Source organism: Aquarana catesbeiana, linkage group LG06 (genome assembly GCF_042186555.1).
Source record: "Aquarana catesbeiana isolate 2022-GZ linkage group LG06, ASM4218655v1, whole genome shotgun sequence".
In the NCBI taxonomy this organism is placed as follows: Eukaryota; Metazoa; Chordata; class Amphibia; order Anura; family Ranidae; genus Aquarana; species Aquarana catesbeiana.
The window spans coordinates 148,435,574-148,456,309 of record NC_133329.1 but is presented as its reverse complement, the minus strand read 5'-3'; the positions used below and the strand labels follow the sequence as shown (position 1 = coordinate 148,456,309).

The window sequence follows — 20,736 nt, the reverse complement described above, 5'->3', positions numbered from 1 at the left end:
CGATAAAAGGTTAAGATGATAAAAAAAGGCCAGTTGGTAGGACATTTAAAAATTGGCTCCAAGCATTCTCTACTTATGGAAGCATTATGTATGAAAGATTTCCGGAGGGAGCGTAGCTCGAGCTTTTTTCAGCACATAGATGTAATTTTGGAAGCCTATAGAAATTTTGGAGGTTTATCGTGGTATTTCTACGATGACTCTTTTAGGCAAAAAAATGGTGGTGCATCCTAACATTCAGTGGGGTAATAAGGATATAGGGCTCTGGTTACATTTATTTGTCCCCCAGAAACCTCTGGTGCCTCACCTAAAAACATTGCCTTCTACTTCGGTAGGTTCTTATAAGAAAGGCATTTGCTTTTCTTTTAACGACACACAGTGCAAATGGCCAAATTCTTGTAGATTCCGACATGAGTGCGCCCTTTGTTTGGGTCCTCATCCGGTCAGTGAAGGTTTTAAAAAAACCTTCCATAAATACACATCAGCTGGGTAAGGATTCCTTTCTTAAAAGCCACCCCAGTGATTCTGGCAAACATGGAGCCGTGGTTGCGACTGTATCCAGACCAAATGACTGCCCAATTAATCACTGTAGGTTTTCAACAGGGTTTTAAAATTACCTAAATTTAGTGGTTCCGGCTGTACATTCGTAAAATATGTAAAATCGGTTGATGAGTTGCCAGTCATTGTTAGGAACAAAATTAGTAAGGAGCTTCAGGAGGGTAGGATATCTGGCCCTTTTGATGCCCCTCCATTTGATCATTTTCAGTTATCTCCACTGGGCACTGTTCCTAAAAAAGATTTTGGGAGTTATAGACTTATGTATCATTTATCATACCCTCGTGATCATTCTCTTAATGATCAAATTGGAGATGATTTATGTTCCGTGTCTTATACATCATTTGAGGAATCCATTATTAAATTGCAGAAGCTTGGGCGTGCAGCTTTGATTGCAAAAGCTGATATAAAGTCAGCCTTTAGGCTCCTTCCCATTCACCCGGATAGCTTTAGCTCCCTAGGTTTTCAGTTTGAGGGTCAATATTTTTTCGACAGGTGTTTACCGATGGGATGTACCCTTTCCTGTTTTTATTTTGACAGCTTTTCATCCTTTGTTGAATGGGTGGTAGCTACAGTAGCACATATAGACAATATCTTACATTACCTGGATGATTTTTTATTTTTAGGTCCAACAGATTCAGTTAATTGTGCATCGTTAGTAAATACCTTTTTTGACATACGACAAAATAGTTTATCCTACTATATGCCTAGAATTTTTAGGTATAACTATAGATACCATAGCTATGGAATTTTGGCTTCCTCCAGAAAAGATTAATAAGATCTGCAGGTTAATATCTAGCATTCTTCACTCCAAAAAAGTGTATCTGAAAATTATGCAGAATTTATTAGGTCTCCTAACATTTGCAAGTAGTGTACTTCCAATGGGTCATATATTTTCTAGAAGGCTTTATCTGGCTATTTCGGGTTTTAAAAATCCTCACTCACATATAAGGGTTTCACAAGACATGAAGGAAGATTTATTAGTCTGGCAAAAAAATTTTTGGGGATTTTAATGGGAGGAGATTTGTTTGGCAAGAGGATTTTATTTTAGATCAGGATTTTCAGTTATTTACGGATTCTGCAGGATCTTTGGGATTTGCTGCAATTTGGCAAACACACTAGTGTGCAGAACAATGGCCATTGGATTGGAATTTAAAAGGATTATTTAAAAATATTGTTTTATTGGAATTATTTCCCATAATTGCTATTGAGATTTGGGGGGTTCAATTTAGGAATAAAACTTTTATGTAGTACAGATAATAAAGGCATTCTATATGCCATTAATTGCCTTTTTTCAAGGCCGGTCATAGTTTTATTACGTTATTTAGTCTATAAATGCCTGACTTTAAATCTGCGGGTCAAAGCAAAATATGTTCCTGGTAAAGAAAAATGGATAGCCGATGCTCTTTCTAGATTTCAAATGAATCGTTTTTTCCAGCTATTTCCGGAAGCAGACATGGGAGAAACTTCATGCCCCCAGCAGCTTTGGAAAATAGTTTAGTCACGGACAATATTAATTCTTTGGTGCCTTCTACGTGGTATGGTTATACTACTGCATGGTGGCTATGGCTGTCTTTTCTTAATTCTCAAAACCAGAGTTTTTTTGAATTTTCAAAACATTTAGTGTTATCTTTCTTGAATAATTTAATGTCTAAAAGATATTCTTGGTCTCACACAAACAAAATCTTATCAGGAGCATCATTTTTTCTTAAAATGTATTCTGTACCATCCTGTTTTAGCTTCTTCTCCGTGCGTCAGGCACTGAAGGGTTATAGGAAATCGCATTATTCTTTGGATAAAGGAAGACCCATTATTCCAGGAATTTTGATGGAGTTATATAAAATCTCCGATATGGTCTGTTTTTCCCCTTATGAGGCATGCTTACTTAGAGCTGCATTTTCTATTTGTTTCTTTGCTGCTCTGAGAGTTTCTGAGCTAGTCCCAAATAATCCTAGAAGCAAGAAGGGCCTTAGAATTAATGACATTATAGCTAACCCCAAAAGTGTTAAGATGTTTATTAGTCAGTCTAAAACTGATCAGCTGGGCAAAGGCTCTTGGATCACGTTGGCAGCATGCTCGGATAGGCTAATCTATCCGGTTTTCTTACTGAATTCTTATCTCAATATTAGACCATCTGAAGGGGAATCTTTGCTATTACATCAGAATGGTTTTCCTGACTGTTTTTCAGTTTCAGGCTGTTCTTCGTATAGCTTTGTGTCACTGCAATATAGGTGATGTAAATATATTATCCCATTCTTTTCGCATTGGAGCTGCCACAGAGGCGGCTAGAATGGGTTTGGATTCTAGTATTATTAAGCAAGGTGGAAATCTGATGCTTTTAAGTTATATGTGAGACCTAACAATATTTTTTGAATTACTTAGGTGGACAGCGAACAGTATGAATAATTGGACATTCATTTGTCTTCTGGGCACACAGAAGAGCACCGTCCCGGATTTGTATCTGGATCCTAGCCTTTTTTCAGCATGTTGGCAAGGTAAAAGTGGTATGGTTTGGAGGGAACTTCTGACCGAGCTGGGTACTCTGGCGTATGGTCATCCTCTCCCAGATATTTTGATTATTCATTTGGAGGGAAATGATAAAGGTAACCAAAAAAACTTTGAATTTAATCTTACAAATTAAACATTACATTCGGCTTATCAAGGCAATGTATCCCGGTTCAGTCATTATTTTCTCAGAAATCATTCCTAGATACAAGTGGCTGAGCTCTGTAGTTTTTCGCCCTTTTGAAATAATAAGAAAACGTATAAATAGAGTTGATCAAAAGTTTATGGCACTTGGTTATGGCTTCTGATATCGTCATTTAGAATTGGAAGATGGTATCCCGGGCCTTTATCGGAAGGATGGAATTCACTTGTGTGATATCGGTTTGGATATAATGAACAATAACCTCCAGACATGTATCAAGCAGGCCACGGTTTTGGTGTAGCCAGGTGGGCTTGCAGCCCTCCTGTCTATGTGGGGACAGTTTAATAAATACTGATGTGGTTTTGTAATACAGCTTGAGCTGTAATAGCTGAGCTGAGTAAATGGTTATTGTATATTTTAGTTGGTTTAACTATCTATGGTGATTTTATGTGAATTGCTTTACAATTATTTTAAAACCACACACATCTTTGTTTGTGTTTGTTTTGTTTTTCACTCCTTGCCAACACCTGGTTGATCACACTATGGTTTCATCATATCATGCACTCTCAGGGACTCCCTAATTCCACCCACAGTACACATTCTCACACACACACTGGGCACTACCTGTGTACTACATTGTTTCTGGTAGTAACACCAATTTATTTGTATTATTCACTCATTTTGTTTCATATTTTTATTTCATGTGACGCAATTAATATTCCCAAATACGTACACATTTTCAGTCTCAATATACAACTAAAAATGAATACTTACAATGATGACTTAAATACTAGTATATTACTTTATTAATGGCTATCTATGGATGTCTGTTGAAGGTGTGCACTCCTTCGCCCCCCCCGGGGGGGGTGTGTATTAGTGTGGCTCCTTGTAAGCCCCTTGGGGCTGGCTCTCTCTCCCAGTCTGGGGAGGTGGGGATGGCCTGCGCACCACTCGGACCCCTCAATGGCTCCTAATGCCCCTATCATAAACATCCACTTCATTCCAACGGTAAAACCCATCATCATGACTCATTTAATGTGACATTTTTCTAGAAAATATTTATAATTCTGAATAATTGTACTATTTTATAGATTCAGATGTGCCCCCTGAAGAGACCGCATATAGGTCGAAACGCGTCGGGGCTTTGGCATTTTACTACACAATGTTATGTAATGATGTGTTAATGCATTTTTACAGCTTTATGGATTATAAATGTACTTTTGTCGTTTTATGGAATATGAACTTATTATTGGATTAGACTTTATATAAACATATGACTTTACTGGACACTTTGTCAATAAACTGTTTTCACAATACCCATACTAATGATTTTTGCAATGCTGTACTTTGCTGTTTTAAAGCCCCACTGGGGAATTCAAAATCCTTTAGATAAATGGTTATTGTATATTTTAGTTGGTTTAACTATCTATGGTGATTTTATGTGAATTGCTTTACAATCATTTTAAAACCAATATTTAAGGCTGTGGCCAATTTTTGTTCCAAAAGATTGTGAGTGGTCTATTTAACATGTATGGTGATTGTTTAATATATTTGCCACTTGTGACCCCATGCACGGTATAACATTTCAACTTCAGCACTGGTTTTCCCTTTTTTGTATACATACATTTTTAACAAAAGAATTTTGAAGAAGAGAGTAAAAAGACAGACATATTAAAAGAACAATTCCTCCCAAAAGTGATACTTCGTTATGGCTGTAGCATGATCGATCAGATCAGCCCCTGTCTTCTTAGAGGTTTTGGATAATCCAACAGGGGGATCTTCCTTCCATAATTCCAGACTCCTGTCACATTCTCAAGAGTATAAAATAAATGAAGCATAAACAAATGGCAGACTGGGATAACACAGCGTGTACAACCTAGTTCCAGGTCAAACAGTAAAATCCATGCTACAGCGTCACTCCATTGGCCAAACTAGCAAGGTATAATATCACTAGGAAGCAAGAAGGCCAGCAAGGTTGTGACTCCATAATAGCAGGTGGGTGCTCGCTTTAATGATCCCAATACTGGCAAGTCGTTATTGAACCATGGCCCTTAGGAACATAAAGCTGACCTTCACCTTCATTTGGAACATTTAATAATCTTACTTTTTACCCCCTCCTATGACATAACTTTTTGATAAATACCTTTTCTGCTGTTCCTGTACTTCTGTTTTTCTTGCCTAGGCAAGAATGACATCTGGTTTATTTGGATATGAAGAACATACCCCAGAAGCTTTCAGGCAACTCCAGGAGCACTGGGTGTGCAGCCAATCCTATGCATGCACACCCAGGACTGTAGTCGGAGAATAAGATTTTTGTACACATTGCCAGCACATCAGCAAAGTGCAATCAAAAGGTGCAGTGTGCAGCCGCCTTTGTGAATGAGGCGTGAGTGAAGATGATGGCTCGGATAGAAGCACTTTTTTTTTTTTTTTTTTACACTTTCAGGATTCAGGTGAAGTTCATCTTTAGGAAACTGTCATATGGAATAACGTTCATGCATCTACCAAAAACTAAAATATAAATTCACTGCCTCATTGAACACACATTAACTCAGCTGATGTTTATGGTGAGAACGCCAGATGTTGATTTTTCTACCCAAATAAAATACTTTGTCCAAAAATGTTTGTCTAGAGATACACTGTAAGAGCAGGAAAGGATTAGACCAGGGGTCTCCAAACTATGACCCCCCCAGTTGTTCAGGAGTTTTACAATGCCTCATGGGACATGTAGTTCCTCAACAGCTGGAGGGCCGTAGTTTGGAGATCCCTGGGTTAGAACCATGGGTGCTCAACCTGTGGCCCTCCAGCTGTTGCGGATCTACAATTCCCATCATGCCTCTGCCTTTGTGAGTCATGTTTGTAACGGTCAGCCTTGCAGTGCCTCACGGGACTTTTAGTTCTGCAATAGCAGGAGGGCCACAGGTTGAGCCCTCGTGGGTTAGGCCCTCTGTCAAATTTGAATTGCCGTCTGTCCTACAAATGAGGAGATTCAACCCTTTATTTTTTACTGGTGAGCATCATCAAGAAAAAGTGAGGGGAAATCCCATAATGTAGAGTTGTCTCCAGAACATGAGGTGAGGAGAAATCCTCCAATGGGAACATTTGTTCTGAGGAAAAAATGTCCAAGAGGACCGGATCCCCACGCATTGAGAGATTTCTTCTCATTTCCTGCTGTGTGTCTGGAACAGGAAGTAAAAGGAAATTTCCCAACTGGTTTACAAACAGGTATAGAATGCCTGGCAGGGGGTAATCCTCCTGTGCTCTATCCAAAACTCAAAAAAAAATGTACACATTAAGCACTATTTGCAGTTAAAACCGTCAAATAGCATACCCTATTGTTATTTTAGAAAAAACAAAAGCCCCTCTGTGAAAACATTGTACCCCACTATATCTTAAAGCGGAGGTTCACAGAAATATTGAACCTCCACTTTTCGGAACCCTCCCCCCCTCCGGTGTCACATTTGGCACCTTTCAGTGTGTGTGTGTGTGTGGGGGGGTGCAGATATCTGTCTAAGACAGGTATTTGAACCCACTTCTGGGCATAGACTCCCACGGGAGTCTATGCCTTTTCCCGTCCCGCTGTCTGCTGGGACACATACAGGTCCCAGAGACAGCTCGAACCATTCAGATTGTGCTGCACGACTCGCGCATGCACAGTAGGGAACCGGGAAGCGAAGCCGCAAGGCTTCATTTCCTGATTCCCATACCGAAGATGGAGGCGGCAGCATCCGAGGACTGAGGGACGGTTCGCCCTCGGGTGCCGACATCTGTGGACCCTGTGACAGGTAAGTGTCCATTTTTTAAAAAAGTCAGCAGCTGCAGTATTTGTAGCTGCTGACTTTAAAAAAAAAATTTTCACGGGACTCCCTCTTTTAATACAACATGCATTTTTGTTCTTACGCCTTCTCTTGAGCAAGCTAATGTTGAGCAGGTCTAACCACAAGAAAAGATAAGCTTTCATCACATATGGGTGCTTTTTCTGGTTCAGTTCCTACAGTGCTGTTTAGCATAATATACTGGTGCAGACACAGTTTGTGAGGGTTCTATTACAAAAAAAGTAATACAAATTCCACTTAATGGAGGAAAAGCTGGCACACATGGCTGGCAGGGGCACCACACCTGCAAGTCTTTTAACAGGAAAAAAAGGTTTGTAAACACCCTAATACTACAACACTGGCATTGAATTATGGCAGTTGCAGGGTGTTGTTTTTTTTTTTTCTTTTTTTTTTTTTTAAACATCGATGTGATGGTTGCACCTACAAATATATAAATCAGTAGTAAATCTATGTTTTAGTAGTCTCTGGTTAAAAAAAAAAAAAAAAAAAAAAACACTTTGTGAGGCTGCTCTCATCTTGAGTGTGGGCATCTGAAGCCCACTCGTTGCTTATTCTGGGATATGGCGCGCATATTGTAGAAAGCGGGGCGCACAAATACTGTGATGCTGCAGGCAGAGGATGCCCATTTGCTCCTGAGATGATATCCTAAGAGCCAATGTGCGGCCGCCGGGCGGAAATGACATACCTCGCCGCAGAACAGAACGGAGCATTTCCCAGTTGATATAAGGTACATACATTGCTGGGAAGCAAAAAAAAAAAAGGGGCAATGATAAATCAAGCAGTCACGAATGCAGGGGCGAAAAGTTCAAAGTGTAGGTGGAACTCTGCTTTAAGAAATACATTTTACTTGTTGAGGAAAGGAGGAAAGAAATTGCCTGGAGAGAAATTTTTAGATGCTACGAGAACTTCTTTGCAATCCTTTATCAGATTCTGTTCTCAAGACACTGATGTTGGCTACATATAGCAATTTGGAGGCAACCTACTAGAAAACATTTAAGGCTACAGTAGCAGGGGTGACCCAAGCTTTTGCGAATGACACAGGCAGGAATCTGTCACCTATGAGCGGCTAAGCTTTGGCTGCCAAGCCCTGTACACTTCAATAAGAGATTGATATCTGCAGCTATCTGTGGCTGTCCATCCAGCCAGCAATTACTTGCGGTGAACAGTCATGGTTAGCTGCAGCCACCGACAACCTGTAATTGAAGTGTGAATGGCTTGATGGCAGCAGCTAGCCACTCACAAGTGGTAGAAACTGCTACAAGGATTGGCAGATTTGTGCCACTGTCATCTGCACGGAGCACTAGTCACCTGTGCGAATGTAGCCCAAATCATTTAGCGCGCATCTAAACCCAAACAACAAAAATGTGATATATTGCAGCTTAATGTGGTTGTAAAGGCAGAAGGTTTTTGTTTTTTATCTTAATGCATTAAGATATAAAACCTTCTGTGTGCAGCAGTCCCCCTTACCTGGGCCTCATCTCGATCCAGCAATGTTGCATGAGAGACTCGGCTGTCCAGGACTCTCCCTTCTGAATAGTTGAGCCACACAGTGGGCATCATTGGCTTCCGCTGCTGTCAAAGTCAGTGAGCCAATGAGGAGGGAGAGGGGGTGGGGCCAAGCCATGGCTCCATGTCTGAATGGTCACACAAAGCAGCGGTGGGGCTTGGGTGCCCCCATAGCAAGCTGCTTGCTGTGGGGGCACTCAGCAGGAGGGAGGGGCCAGGAGCACCGGCGAGGGACCCAAGCTGCACCAGATTCTGAGTGCACCAGTTTAAGTAAGTCTCCCCCACACGGTCTGAATCCAGGGCTTGTCAGAGGCGCCATTTACATGCAACCACCCAGATAAATAGTTACATGCGAACAGTGGTGACACCGGCCATTGATTTTTACGAATTTGATTTTTGTACAAATTCGACAGCCACCCCTGTTCATCCACAGTGTGTGCAGGCCCTGTTTACTACAGCCAGCAAGAAATCTAGGGCCGAAACTACTAATTGATTAATCGATTACTGTTTTCATAATCGATTAATCGGCCAGTAACATAATGGGGGTTTAAAAAAAAAACTAAAATTAGCCCTTTATAGTACAAAAAGAGCAAATAATCGCTACTGTAAATATTACTTTCACTGTTCCACAGTGAAAAAAATAACCCCTTACAGTAGCAATTTGCTCTTTTTGTACTATAAAGGGTTAATTTTAGGGTTTTTTTACCCCATTTTACTAAACGTCTTAGGCCTGGTTCACACCTATGTGTTTTTTGCAGAAAAACACGACCGACAGTTCATTTAACATGGTTTCCTATGGGACACGTTCACATCTATGCTTTTTTTTTTTCCAGCTACTCAACACTCAATTTCACTTGTTTTTAACATTCTGTTTTAAAAAATAATGTAATTTCTGAACAAAAAACCACATACACTGGGTGGACGTCATATGACGGCCTGGGCTTCCCGGCCGCCTAAGGGGCACGCGCCGCGTTGCTCGGGACCCGGTGCGTGTGCCTGGCGGCCGCAATGTCCGCCGGGCACCCGCGATTGCCCGTTAACCAGGCCGGACCGTGGATCTGTGTGTGTAAACACACAGATCTACGTCCTGTCAGTGGAGAGGAGACCGATCTGTGTTCCCAGTACAGCGGAACACTAATCGGTCTCCTCCCCTTGTACGTCCCCGCCCCCTACAGTTAGAATCATTCCCTAGGAAACATATTTAACCCCTTGTGTCCCCCTAGTGGTTAACCCCTTCACTGCCTGTCACATTTACACAGTAATCAATGCAATTTTATAGCATTGATCGCTGTATAAATGTGAATAGTCCCAAAAATGTGTCAAAAGTGTCCGATGTGTCCGCCATAATGTCACAGTCACGAAAAAAAAAAATTGCGATCGCCGCTATTACTAGTAAAAAAAAATAAATAAATATATATATATATTTTTTAAAAATGCCATAAATCTATCCCGTATTTTGTAGACGCTATAACTTTTGCGCAAACCAATCAATATACGCTTATTGCGATTTTTTTTTAACAAAAATATGTAGACGAATACGTATCGGCCGAAACTGAGGAAAAAAAATTTTTTTTTTTTTAAAAATTGGGATATTTATTATAGCAAAAAGTAAAAAATATTGTGCTCTATTTGTGGGGAAAAAAGGACATCAATTTTTTTTGGGTACAACGTCACACGACCGCGCAATTGTCGTTTAAAGTGCGACAGCACTGAAAACTAAAAATTGGCCTGGGAAGGAAGGGGGTGAAAATGCCCTGTATTGAACCGGTTAAGGAAGACATTGTTTTTGTATGGCCAGCATATAATATAATACAGTTCTGTGAAAATCTGCAAAACAGTCTAACTTTTATTTTTTTCTTTAAATAAAAAGATTTGATCTCTGAGTCGGATGATATTTACCAGCTTCAACCGCTAGTAGTATATACAGTATATCTCTCCTCTAATAGTATATACAGTATATCTCTCCTCTAATAGTATATACAGTATATCTCTCCTCTAATAGTATATACAGTATATCTCGTCTGTCTGTTATTCTCAGAGTGGATTTGAGATTTTGCTCCTTAAAGTGGATGTAAACCCAATGTCATCCTTTCTAAACTACTGCCGTAGGGGTTATCTATAAGGATATACATGCCTCCTGCATGTATCTTTACCTGTCAAATGTCTCCCCTCTGTCTGTTATTAGAACTGCTTATTCTGTGGGTGGGTCTGTTGTCTGGAGTTCGGTGGGTGGAGTCGTGATGTCAGTAGACTCCCCGCCCACCTCTACACTCCCCTTGTCAATATGCATTTCTCCTGTGTATTTCTTACACTGAACTCTAACATCCAGTGAAAAGACAGGAAAGTAATCACATGACTTCAGCATGCCAAATCATGCTGAGGTGTGGAACAACCAATCCTTGCAGAGCTGCGGAAGAAAGGAGTGGGGGAGGGAATTAAAAAATACTGCATGTGTCTTAGGCTAGTGCACGAGATGTAAATCACCTGTCACTCACAGCAAGGGGGAGGATTTGACAAAGTTTTTCTCACTTTGTCAAGATTTTTCCTCACTGAACAATAAAAAGAGGATTGCTCAGAGCTGGATTAACTGTGTGTGGCAAGACTGGGCTCAAATGATAGGAAATCGTATACTCTACACAGTATGATATAAAAAAAAATATATATATATTTTTTCGGGTTTACATTCACTTTAACCATATAATTGGTTATTTATATTTACCACTGCATAAAGATATTTAACCACTAGGCATCCACGCTATAGCCGAAAGAGGGCAACAGCGCGGACTCCAATTGCCAGGAGGGCGTCCCTGGACTTCCTCCTGTTCACCTCCGCGTTGCGCGCTCCCGTGGGCGCACGTCGGGGAAGTTTTGTGCTGGCCGTGTCCCTTGGACACAGCCAGTCACAGATCCCTGTAAATGGCCAATCACAGCGGCCGTTTACAGCACGATCAGAGCTTCCAATGGGAGATGATCTCATATGTAAACATATGAGATCATCTCTCATCGCCGGCTCTCCCTCCTCACACAGAGACAGCGTGTGAGGAGGGAGAGCGAACCGCTGCAGCGGTAAGTAAACAGAAAAAAAAAAAAAAAACGAAAAAAAAGTGTCAGCACTGTTATCTGTCCTGCCATCTGCCCCTGCCATCTGTCATCAGTGCCACGTATCAGTGCCATCTGTCATCAGTGCCACGTATCAGTGCCATCTGTCATCAGTGCCACGTATCAGTGCCATCTGTCATCAGTGCCACGTATCAGTGCCATCTGTCATCAGTGCCACGTATCAGTGCCATCTGTCATCAGTGCCACGTATTAGTGCCATCTGTCAGTGCCACGTATTAGTGCCACATATTAGTGCCATCTGTCAGTGCCATTTGTCATCAGCGCCACGTATTAGTGCCATCTGTCAGTGCCAGCCACGTATTAGTGCCATCTGTCATCAGTGCCACATCAGTGTCAGTGCCACGTATCAGTGCCATCTGTCATCAGTGTCACATGTCATTGTCCTGGTTCTCCAGGGCCTTCAAAAGTGTAATAGGTAGTCAACAAATTAGATGTGTAATTTATGCTCCTAGAACACATGACGGTGCTCCCTGCATGTTGGGACTCTGTATGTGGCCAGGCTGTGAAAAAATCCCACACATGAAGTATCGTAATACTCAGGAGGAGTAGCAGAATGTATTTTGGGATGTCATTTGTGGTATATACATGCCATGTGAGAGAAATAACCTATTACAATGACAATTTTGTGGGGGAAAAAATAAATAAATAAATAAATCTTCATTTTGCAAAGAATTGTGGGAAAAAATGACAACATCAAAAACCTCCCCATGCCTCTTACTAAATACCTTGGAATGTCTACTTTCAAAAAAGGGGTCATTTGGGGGGTATTTGTACTTTTCTGACTTGTTCGGGTCGCAAGAATTGAGATAGGCCGTCAGTACATCAGGTGTGATCAATTTTTTATAATTTGCACCACATATTGTAGACTCTATAACTTTCACAAAGACCAAATAATATCCACTAATTTGGGTTATTTTTACCAAAGATATGTATCAGTATAAATTGTGGCCAAAATTTATGAAGAAAAATTACTAATTTGCTAAATTTTATCACAGAAACAAAGAAAAATGCGTTTTTTTTTTCAAAATTTTCAGTCTTTTTTCATTTATAGCGCAAAAAAAATAAAAAACCCAGAGGTGATCAAATACCACCAAAATAAAGCTCTATTTGTATGAAAAAAAGGACAAAAAATTCATTTTGGTACAGTATTGTATGACTGAGTAATTGTCATTCAAAGTGTGAGAGCGCTGAAAGCTGAAAATTGGTCTGGTCACGAGGGGGGTTTAAGCGCCCAGTTGTCAAGTGGTTAAGAATAAATTGCCTTTTTTTAAAAACTTTACATATTAACTAAATTATACATCACACTTTTTTTTTAACGTTATTAACTGATTAATCGAAACAATAATCGGCCAACTAATCGATTATGAAAATAATCGTTAGTTGCAGCCCTAAAGAAATCTACTGATGTCTGCTATTCGGCCATCTGGATGTAGCCTGAAAGTTTTGTGTGCGTTCTTCTTAGCACATAGGAAGTAACAGGAATGATACATTTCCAGCTAGATCAACAGACAATTTCTGCCTGAAAAAGAAAAAACAAATGCAGCCACCACACACAAAGCCTGGTAATCTGCAATATATTAAAGTTTGTTTTTAGGTTTGGATACACTCACAATTTTGATGAATTGTAGTTTAACATCTGCCATTTGGTTTATTCTGTAATCAGAAGCTGAATAAAAGTTGAAATGGTCTTAAAAAACTGGTTTGTGTGTGTGGTCAGCACGACACAGGCCAAAATAGTCATTTCCCAAAATAGTCATTTCCCAAACCCAATAAGTGGGATGTCAGCATACTATAATTACTGGACAAGTCTCAGTGTTGATATAGGAGAAACACTCCTTCGCCAGCCGCCCTGTAGATATATGGCCAAAATGATGACATAGGATGCAAAACTCACTGCAGGAGGGAGCTAGAGGTGCCTAAAATGTTCCATTACGCTCCGATGCCAACTGCAGTCAAAATAGGGAGTTTCTCTGGTTCTTCAAATAATAATTTCACTGTAAAGCTGGTTGTGAAAGAATCACGCTGAGTTCTTATCCTTCAATAGTAATAGAGGGAAGGTGTGAATTCTTTTTCAGTGTGTGCTCATTCCTCTTCAGTTGGTCATGTTTGAACCAGAAACCTCAGTTTTAGTATGCCCAGAAGGCACATGTACCGTGTCCATCCCCACTGCCTGCAGACTGTCATTCTATGGAAAGCTGAAATATGCTGCAGCTGGACAGGGCTGAGTATTCAGCTGCAGCATTTCTCAGCCTGCCATAGAGTTTGACAGGCTGGAGGCAGTGGGGCTGGACACGGTACCTGTGCCTTCTGGAAGCACACAGGCTAAAAATCTAGTAGCTTAAAGCTGAACTCCAGGCAAGCGTCTAAACAGAGAAGAAATATGTAGGTGAATACCTGCCAAATGATTTGTTATACTGCACAGCCCTGTCTAGCAGGGGAGGTGACCTGAACTTTCCATGGTGCAACTGCATTTTCATTTCAGGTCCCCCCCTGTCAAGATGATGAAAGGAGAAGCACCACAGATTAGCTTATTTCTTGGTCACTCTGCTCTCTCCTCCTATCGGTGTATAGAAAGCTGCAGTGCATCTGAATGGCTCCTCGTGCTGCTTCTTCCTTCACTTTTCTGGCCAGTGCTGTACACAGACTGCACAGTGGACAGCAAGAGGCTTATATCTAGCCAAAATGAAATGCTTCTATTTCTTGCACTTAAAATATATATAATAAATCTATTAAAGCTGAAATCTAGCTGCCCCTGAGCTGTAAAGGGTAAAAGTGGAAGTCAAAATCTAACTAATGCTAAACCTACTCTGCCACATTCCAAGCCAAAATATCTAGCCCTGCAAAGAAAAAAAAAATCACTATACTTATCTGTTCTGCAGCAGCAGATCCGGTCCGGTCTCCAGCGGCGGATGCGGTGTGCAGTAGAGAGCAGACTACGGCTGGGAAATGCCTAGGAAGTGAAACCACCCATAGACTTCCTATGGGGCTTCCGTTGTCATATGTCTCTCCTGCACACGCCTACACACAGAAGCCGCCGCTGACAGCTCAGTGTGGAACCAGACTGGATCAGCTGCAGAACAGGTAAGTATAGCTATTTTTTTTCTTTACAATGCTAGATAGATGAAGCTTAGAATGTGGCAGAGAGTAGGTTTAGAGTTAGTTTTGACTAAACTTCCACTTTAATTGCTCATTTATGTCCAGGGTACCAGGAAAAGTGCTTTTACTTACTGATCCAAACCCCAACCACCACCCCTCCCCCTCCCCAACACAAGCTCCCTTCATGTGCTGGACCATTCCTCACAGCCTCTCCTCTCTTCTGGAAGTCACAGACTCTCTGATGTTATCAAGTACAGTGCAGGGTTCATGGCCCTGCACCGGATAGGATAATGCAGAGGATCGATTCACTGCAGGAGCATATGGGAACAGCGGCTGCAAGGAGAGCAGGGATCAGGTATATAAACCTGCTTTTCCTGGTTCCCTAGACCTAAACAAGCATTTAACCCTTGCAATGCAAGGGAGTTTTGCTCCCCAATAATCTGCTATTGGCCGTTTAAGCCTAAGAGGTTCACCAAGAACTATAACAATATTGGTAATATTCTTTGTCATTACTGAATGAACCGTGCACAGGCTGAACTCAGAAAATCATGATTTCCAAGGCACTGGAAGCTCCTCCAGGTGTGCTTTGCCTGACGCTCAGTGTTGGTTTAGTTGGATATGACAATTTCCTTTCATAAAGATTCTGGCACATCACATTCAACCCAAAGTATTAGGAATGTGCACAACTCAATTAAATAGTCCAATATAGCCATTATCAGCAGGGTTCCTCCAGAGGTTGTTGGGGGATTCTTGAGCTGTGGCTGATCGACCTCCTGTATGATGGCACTTGCATAGTTCCAAGACCAATGCCACTTGACACAGCCAGCAGAATGACATCAATGATCTTTTTAGTGGTCTGTAAATGTGGCAATTCTGACTACAATCCCACTGATCACTAATGTAATGTAATTAATTTAATCAGCGGTTCCCCGAGACCTGAAAATTATTTCAAGGGTTCCTTTGGAGTAAGAGCACTTGATGAATTTCTACTACAAGCTGCCTTCAACACATGGCTCCTTATGGACTAAGCTACACAACTAGGAAGTATAATATAGCACAGACATTCAAAACCAGGGTTCCTCCAGAGGTTGCTAGGGGTTCCTTGAGCTGTGGCTGATTGACCTCCTATATGATGATGCTTACAGGAGGTCCAGGTTAAAAGCCACTTGGCAGAGCCAGTAGCATGGTACCAATGATCTACTTTGGTGTCTGCAAGGGGGAGGGGGGGGCAGTTCTTCCCTCATCACCAGTGCAAGGGGGGCAATTCTTCCCTCATCGCCAATGTAAAGGGCATGCTTTCCCGATCACCAGTGTAAAGGGCATTCTCTCCCGATCACCAGTGTAAAGGGCATTCTCTCCCGATCACCAGTGTAAAGGGCATGCTCTCCCGATCACCAGTGTAAAGGGCATGCTCTCCCGATCACCAGTGTAAAGGGCATGCTCTCCCGATCACCAGTGTAAAGGGCATTCTCTCCCGATCACCAGTGTAAAGGGCATTCTCTCCCGATCACCAGTGTAAAGGGCATTCTCTCCCGATCACCAGTGTAAAGGGCATTCTCTCCCGATCACCAGTGTAAAGGGCATTCTCTCCCGATCACCAGTGTAAAGGGCATTCTCTCCCGATCACCAGTGTAAAGGGCATTCTCTCCCGATCACCAGTGTAAAGGGCATTCTCTCCCGATCACCAGTGTAAAGGGCATTCTTTCCCGATCACCAGTGTAAAGGGCATTCTTTCCCGATCACCAGTGTAAAGGGCATTCTTTCCCGATCACCAGTGTAAAGGGCATTCTTTCCCGATCACCAGTGTAAAGGGCATTCTTTCCCGATCACCAATGTAAAGGGCATTCTTTCCTGATCACCAAAGAACTGATTTTACACAAGTTCTCTGAGATGGTTGAAGAAAGAAGAGGGTAAGAAGGTTGAGAAAAGCTACTGTAATGTTTTGAGCTTCCCTTTGCTGGACAGTACTGTTGCAGCGTATACATCCATCTCACATCCCATCCCTGCCCTGGTAACATTTTTAAAGGGATTGCATCAATCACACCACATCCTCCCCCCTGGGGTTACAGAGTGTTACATGGCAGCTATACATCTTGTATAGATTATCTGAGAGTGTCATTATTAAAAGTGTAGTCATCTGTAGCAGCCCGAGGTGTCAGATGTCCATCATCTGTCTTGTATTAGTGGACAGTGATCACAGATGGATAGAGGCCCTATAATGTGGAGTCTACAATGCAGTGTACAATACGGAGGAGACAATCGGGTGAAGCAATGATTGCTGATGAGGCGACGTCTACAACCAGCCCCTGATCACAGACATTCCCTCACCATCTGACCTCCAATGTATTGTACACAACACACAGGACTCACACTTCTCATCTGCAGAGATCTGATTGGATTTTTAAATTTGCAGCATTACAATAAAGCAGCATTACACAGACTGATGACATTATAGACTTTTACACACGGGACACCTAAAATGCTAAATTTTTAGGCACTCAAGTGTTTGGGGTTTTTTTTTTGCTGATTTAAAAATGCAGCCCATCGATTTGAATTGGCCTGTACACATATGGGCACGTAAACGTGCGCTGCGTATATAACAAAAAAAAAAGCCCCATCACATAGATGTAAACATTGTACCAATATTCTTGCACATGTTTTTTAAGCGCAAAAGTTCCCATGTAATGATCAGTAAATACTTGTGTGGAAAATGGTCTTTTTTCTCCAATTTCTGCCAGCAATATGTGATGATCATACAAGCAGCAGAGCCTGGGACTGATGACAGGGGTCAGTCTTCATGTAATGTCAGTGGAGGAATCCACATGTAGATACAAGGAATGACCCCATCCATCCATCCATCCCTGATCCATCACACCTTGCCCGGGGGCGATGCCATCATACACTGGGCAGATGACAATGTTGGAGTATGTAAGGAATGGATGCACATAGGAGCTCCTCATGTCTATGTGATGTCAGGCTCACCTTGCTGTAAGTCTTGGTGATCATACCACGGCTCATCCTCCTTGATTTCGAACTCCTCCACATTACTGTCGGTCAGCATGTTGGCAGCCTTGTCAGCCCGGAGTGTGCTCGGCTCTCCCGGGGATCGGAGCTGCTGATACTGACAGCTCAAAGAAGCCTCTCCCCGCCCGGCAGCCCCGCCTACAACCCCCAGCGCCTCCGGAAACAGCCGACAACTCCCGAACCCCGCCGCAACGTGGCAATCCGAGTCCGTGACGTCCAGTTTACAACGGGGAGGGGCTGTTTACAAATGGACGAATAGCGTATTGAGCAGGAACAACAGGTGCCATGGGCGGACCAATGAATAGGTCAGGAGGGTTGCTTGCTGTTTGTGATTGGTGGAGAAGGTAAAGCAAGCCCCTTTTGCTGCATTGATACTTCCGTGTTGTGTTGGAAGACGGCTGAAGCGTTCAGGTTGCGAGGGGCAACAGGCTGTGTGGGACTTCCCGAGCAGGAGCAGCCGTGTGCCCCATAAGTGGCTGGTAGTATGTGCACAGAGCATGCTTTCCATTGTGTCTGGTGGTGGTGGTGATAGGTCCTCTCCATTCTCATGGCATTCATAGATATCTATGACATCCTGATGATGAATGGACCTCTGAACATTGCATGGTGTTATGTTATAGATAATACACAGGTCATAAACCAGCAGTAAACCGATAATAATAATAATACACTAAGCACTGATTTATGGATCTATGTTTCTATGTATATCCCTATAGGACATGTTTATTTACATATCGATTCCCTAGGGCGTGAAAAAAAATGCGATCAATCATTTGTGTGCAATTTTTTTTTCCAGTCACAGCCAATCAAAAACCATCGCTATCTGTAGCTCATCGCATTGGTAGTCTCATTTTTGTCTCACTCAATTATTATGTCTAAGCGGACATTGATCATTCAGTTTCATCGCACTGCGTCTGCCCAAAACAAGGCTTCATGCACACGCGGCATCTGAGAAAGCCAATCTGAATGCCAAAATTGCCGCAAAAGAAAAGCGCCAAAAACCACGTATTGTATTATTATTATTATTATACAGGATTTATATAGCGCCAACAGTTTACGCAGCGCTTTACAATTGTATGCACATTTACGCTTGTATAGCATTTGAGCGTAAATGCATTGTACTGGCCAGGATTTTATTTTATTCTGCCCATTGGAATGCGTTTGCATGCTTGTTGGCGCATACGTGCGATTTTTCTGCTCTTACAGCGGAACATTACCCACAACAACTTGATAAAAAATAATGTTCTCTAGCAAGGAACATTCATTCCACATGAATAAATATGCTACCAAAATTAGAGTGTGCTGTAAATTGCCTCCAGCATTGCTGTTTCTTCTTGCTTGAGGCTGCCATTTTGCTAAGGCCCTGAGCAGCAGTAAATCATAAAGCGGAACTAATTGATTAAGGCCTCGCTCACACCATGGTGCAGAGATTTCAGTTTTTCTGCACGCGTTCTGCAAGGGCACAAAAAAAAAAGATTGTTCTCTATGTGCCTTGTTCACACCACAACAGTGGTATCGCGTGCGGATTATTTCTGCATGGAAAAAAAAACTGACATGACATCAACATTGGTGTGAATACGGCACAAAACTGACGTGCATGGAAACTGATGTTGGTTTTCCCATTAGTTCCCATCAGTTTTCATGCATGTATGGTATGAACGAGCCCTTCATTTAAAAAAAAACAGTTAAATGTCAGGATTGCCAACTGTCACATCTTCTTGTGTGTTCAGCCAAACTGTCAAACAATCAAATGGCTGGTGTCATAACTGATCACATTTGCAGCGCCAAGGCAGTTGCAGATCAAACAGAAGCAGCTTTCTCAGCTGTAAAAGATAGGAGGGTTTCATTTAGGGCTGTCAGTAGATCGGCTTCTACAAACTGGGCAGTGCCTAAATATGGAGAGCAACTGAGCATGTGCAGAGCAGGGTGAAACCGTGTATTACTGGATTTTAAACAGTATAGTATAAATTTATTTTTAATGTTTTACATAGCTATGCCTGCAAAAGGGGCCAGCCTGAAGTGATCTAGCAGGACTTCAAGAGGAGGTCCAGCTCTCTGCACGGAAAATGAAAAGTCAGCAGCTACAAATACTGCAGCTGCTGACTTCTAATATATAGACACTTGCCTGTCCAGGGAGCCCGTGATTGTGGCACCGCAGATGATCTTCGGATCGGCTGTCAGGTGCAGCTGCCGCCATTGCCGTTAAGGGAACCTGGCAGTGAAGCCTTTTGGTCCAGTTCAAAAGTTCATCTATATATTAAAGTGTATAACAGTTCCTTCTCCAGTGATGATGTGACAGTTGTTTCCAAATAACGTGCTTCTCATGTGAACATGTGTAAACAAAATGGTGTGCTTTTCACCTCCTTGTGACACCTCTGTGCTCCCAGAACTCTCACCTTAATGAGTAATCAAATAAGCTTTTTGATTACAATGCTCAAGGCGATGTTCCACAGATCCCAGCCTGATTCCAGATCTATCAGATGTATTTAGATAATCCTTGGTAGTGGTCCCTTTAAGGCTCCGTCCACCACACATAATCTATATGTAAGGGTAAAGCAAAGTGACATCACCATTGTGTAGTAGTTAAAATCAATATATTTATTTAAAAATAGTAACTCTTACATTCAAATCGATAAAAAAACACATTGTTGTGTTAAAACATAGAGCAGCATACAAGTCTCTGACATCACTTCCGGTCCGATAGGCCCGCTGGAGAATAAACTGTTATACACTTTAATATACAGATGCACTTTTGAAATGGACTGCACTATTGTCTTGCACTTTATAAGCTACTTATGTTTATCATGATATATATCACAGGTTATGAAATGATTATGATTTGCTGATACACATATGGACTTTAGAGCAGGCATATCCAAATTGTGGCCCGCGTTCCAGTTTAATGCGGCCCAACTGGTAATTTGAATATATATATCTTTTGTGGCACCCCAAGGA

At 41.8% G+C, this 20,736-nt stretch overlaps 2 protein-coding genes across 3 annotated transcripts in view; one reads left to right on the top strand and one right to left on the bottom strand.

Moving 5' to 3' along the window:
* Positions 1 to 17,951, bottom strand: part of CDR2 (cerebellar degeneration related protein 2) — a 45,122-nt gene extending 27,171 nt beyond the window's left edge. The window contains exon 1 of the mRNA XM_073591036.1: positions 17,740 to 17,951. Coding sequence (XP_073447137.1) covers positions 17,740 to 17,818 — 79 coding nt within the window. The 5' untranslated portion in view covers positions 17,819 to 17,951. The remainder of the gene's footprint in view (positions 1 to 17,739) is intronic.
* Positions 17,952 to 18,136: 185 nt separating this feature from the next.
* Positions 18,137 to 20,736, top strand: part of LOC141101740 (transmembrane protein 180-like) — a 97,557-nt gene continuing 94,957 nt past the window's right edge. Inside the window, exon 1 of one of the 2 annotated variants that reach the window (XM_073591035.1) lies at positions 18,137 to 18,260. The gene's annotated coding sequence lies outside the window, so the exon portion shown is untranslated. Of the gene's footprint in view, positions 18,264 to 20,736 lie in introns of both variants that reach the window. The other variant, XM_073591034.1, reaches the window with a different exon arrangement.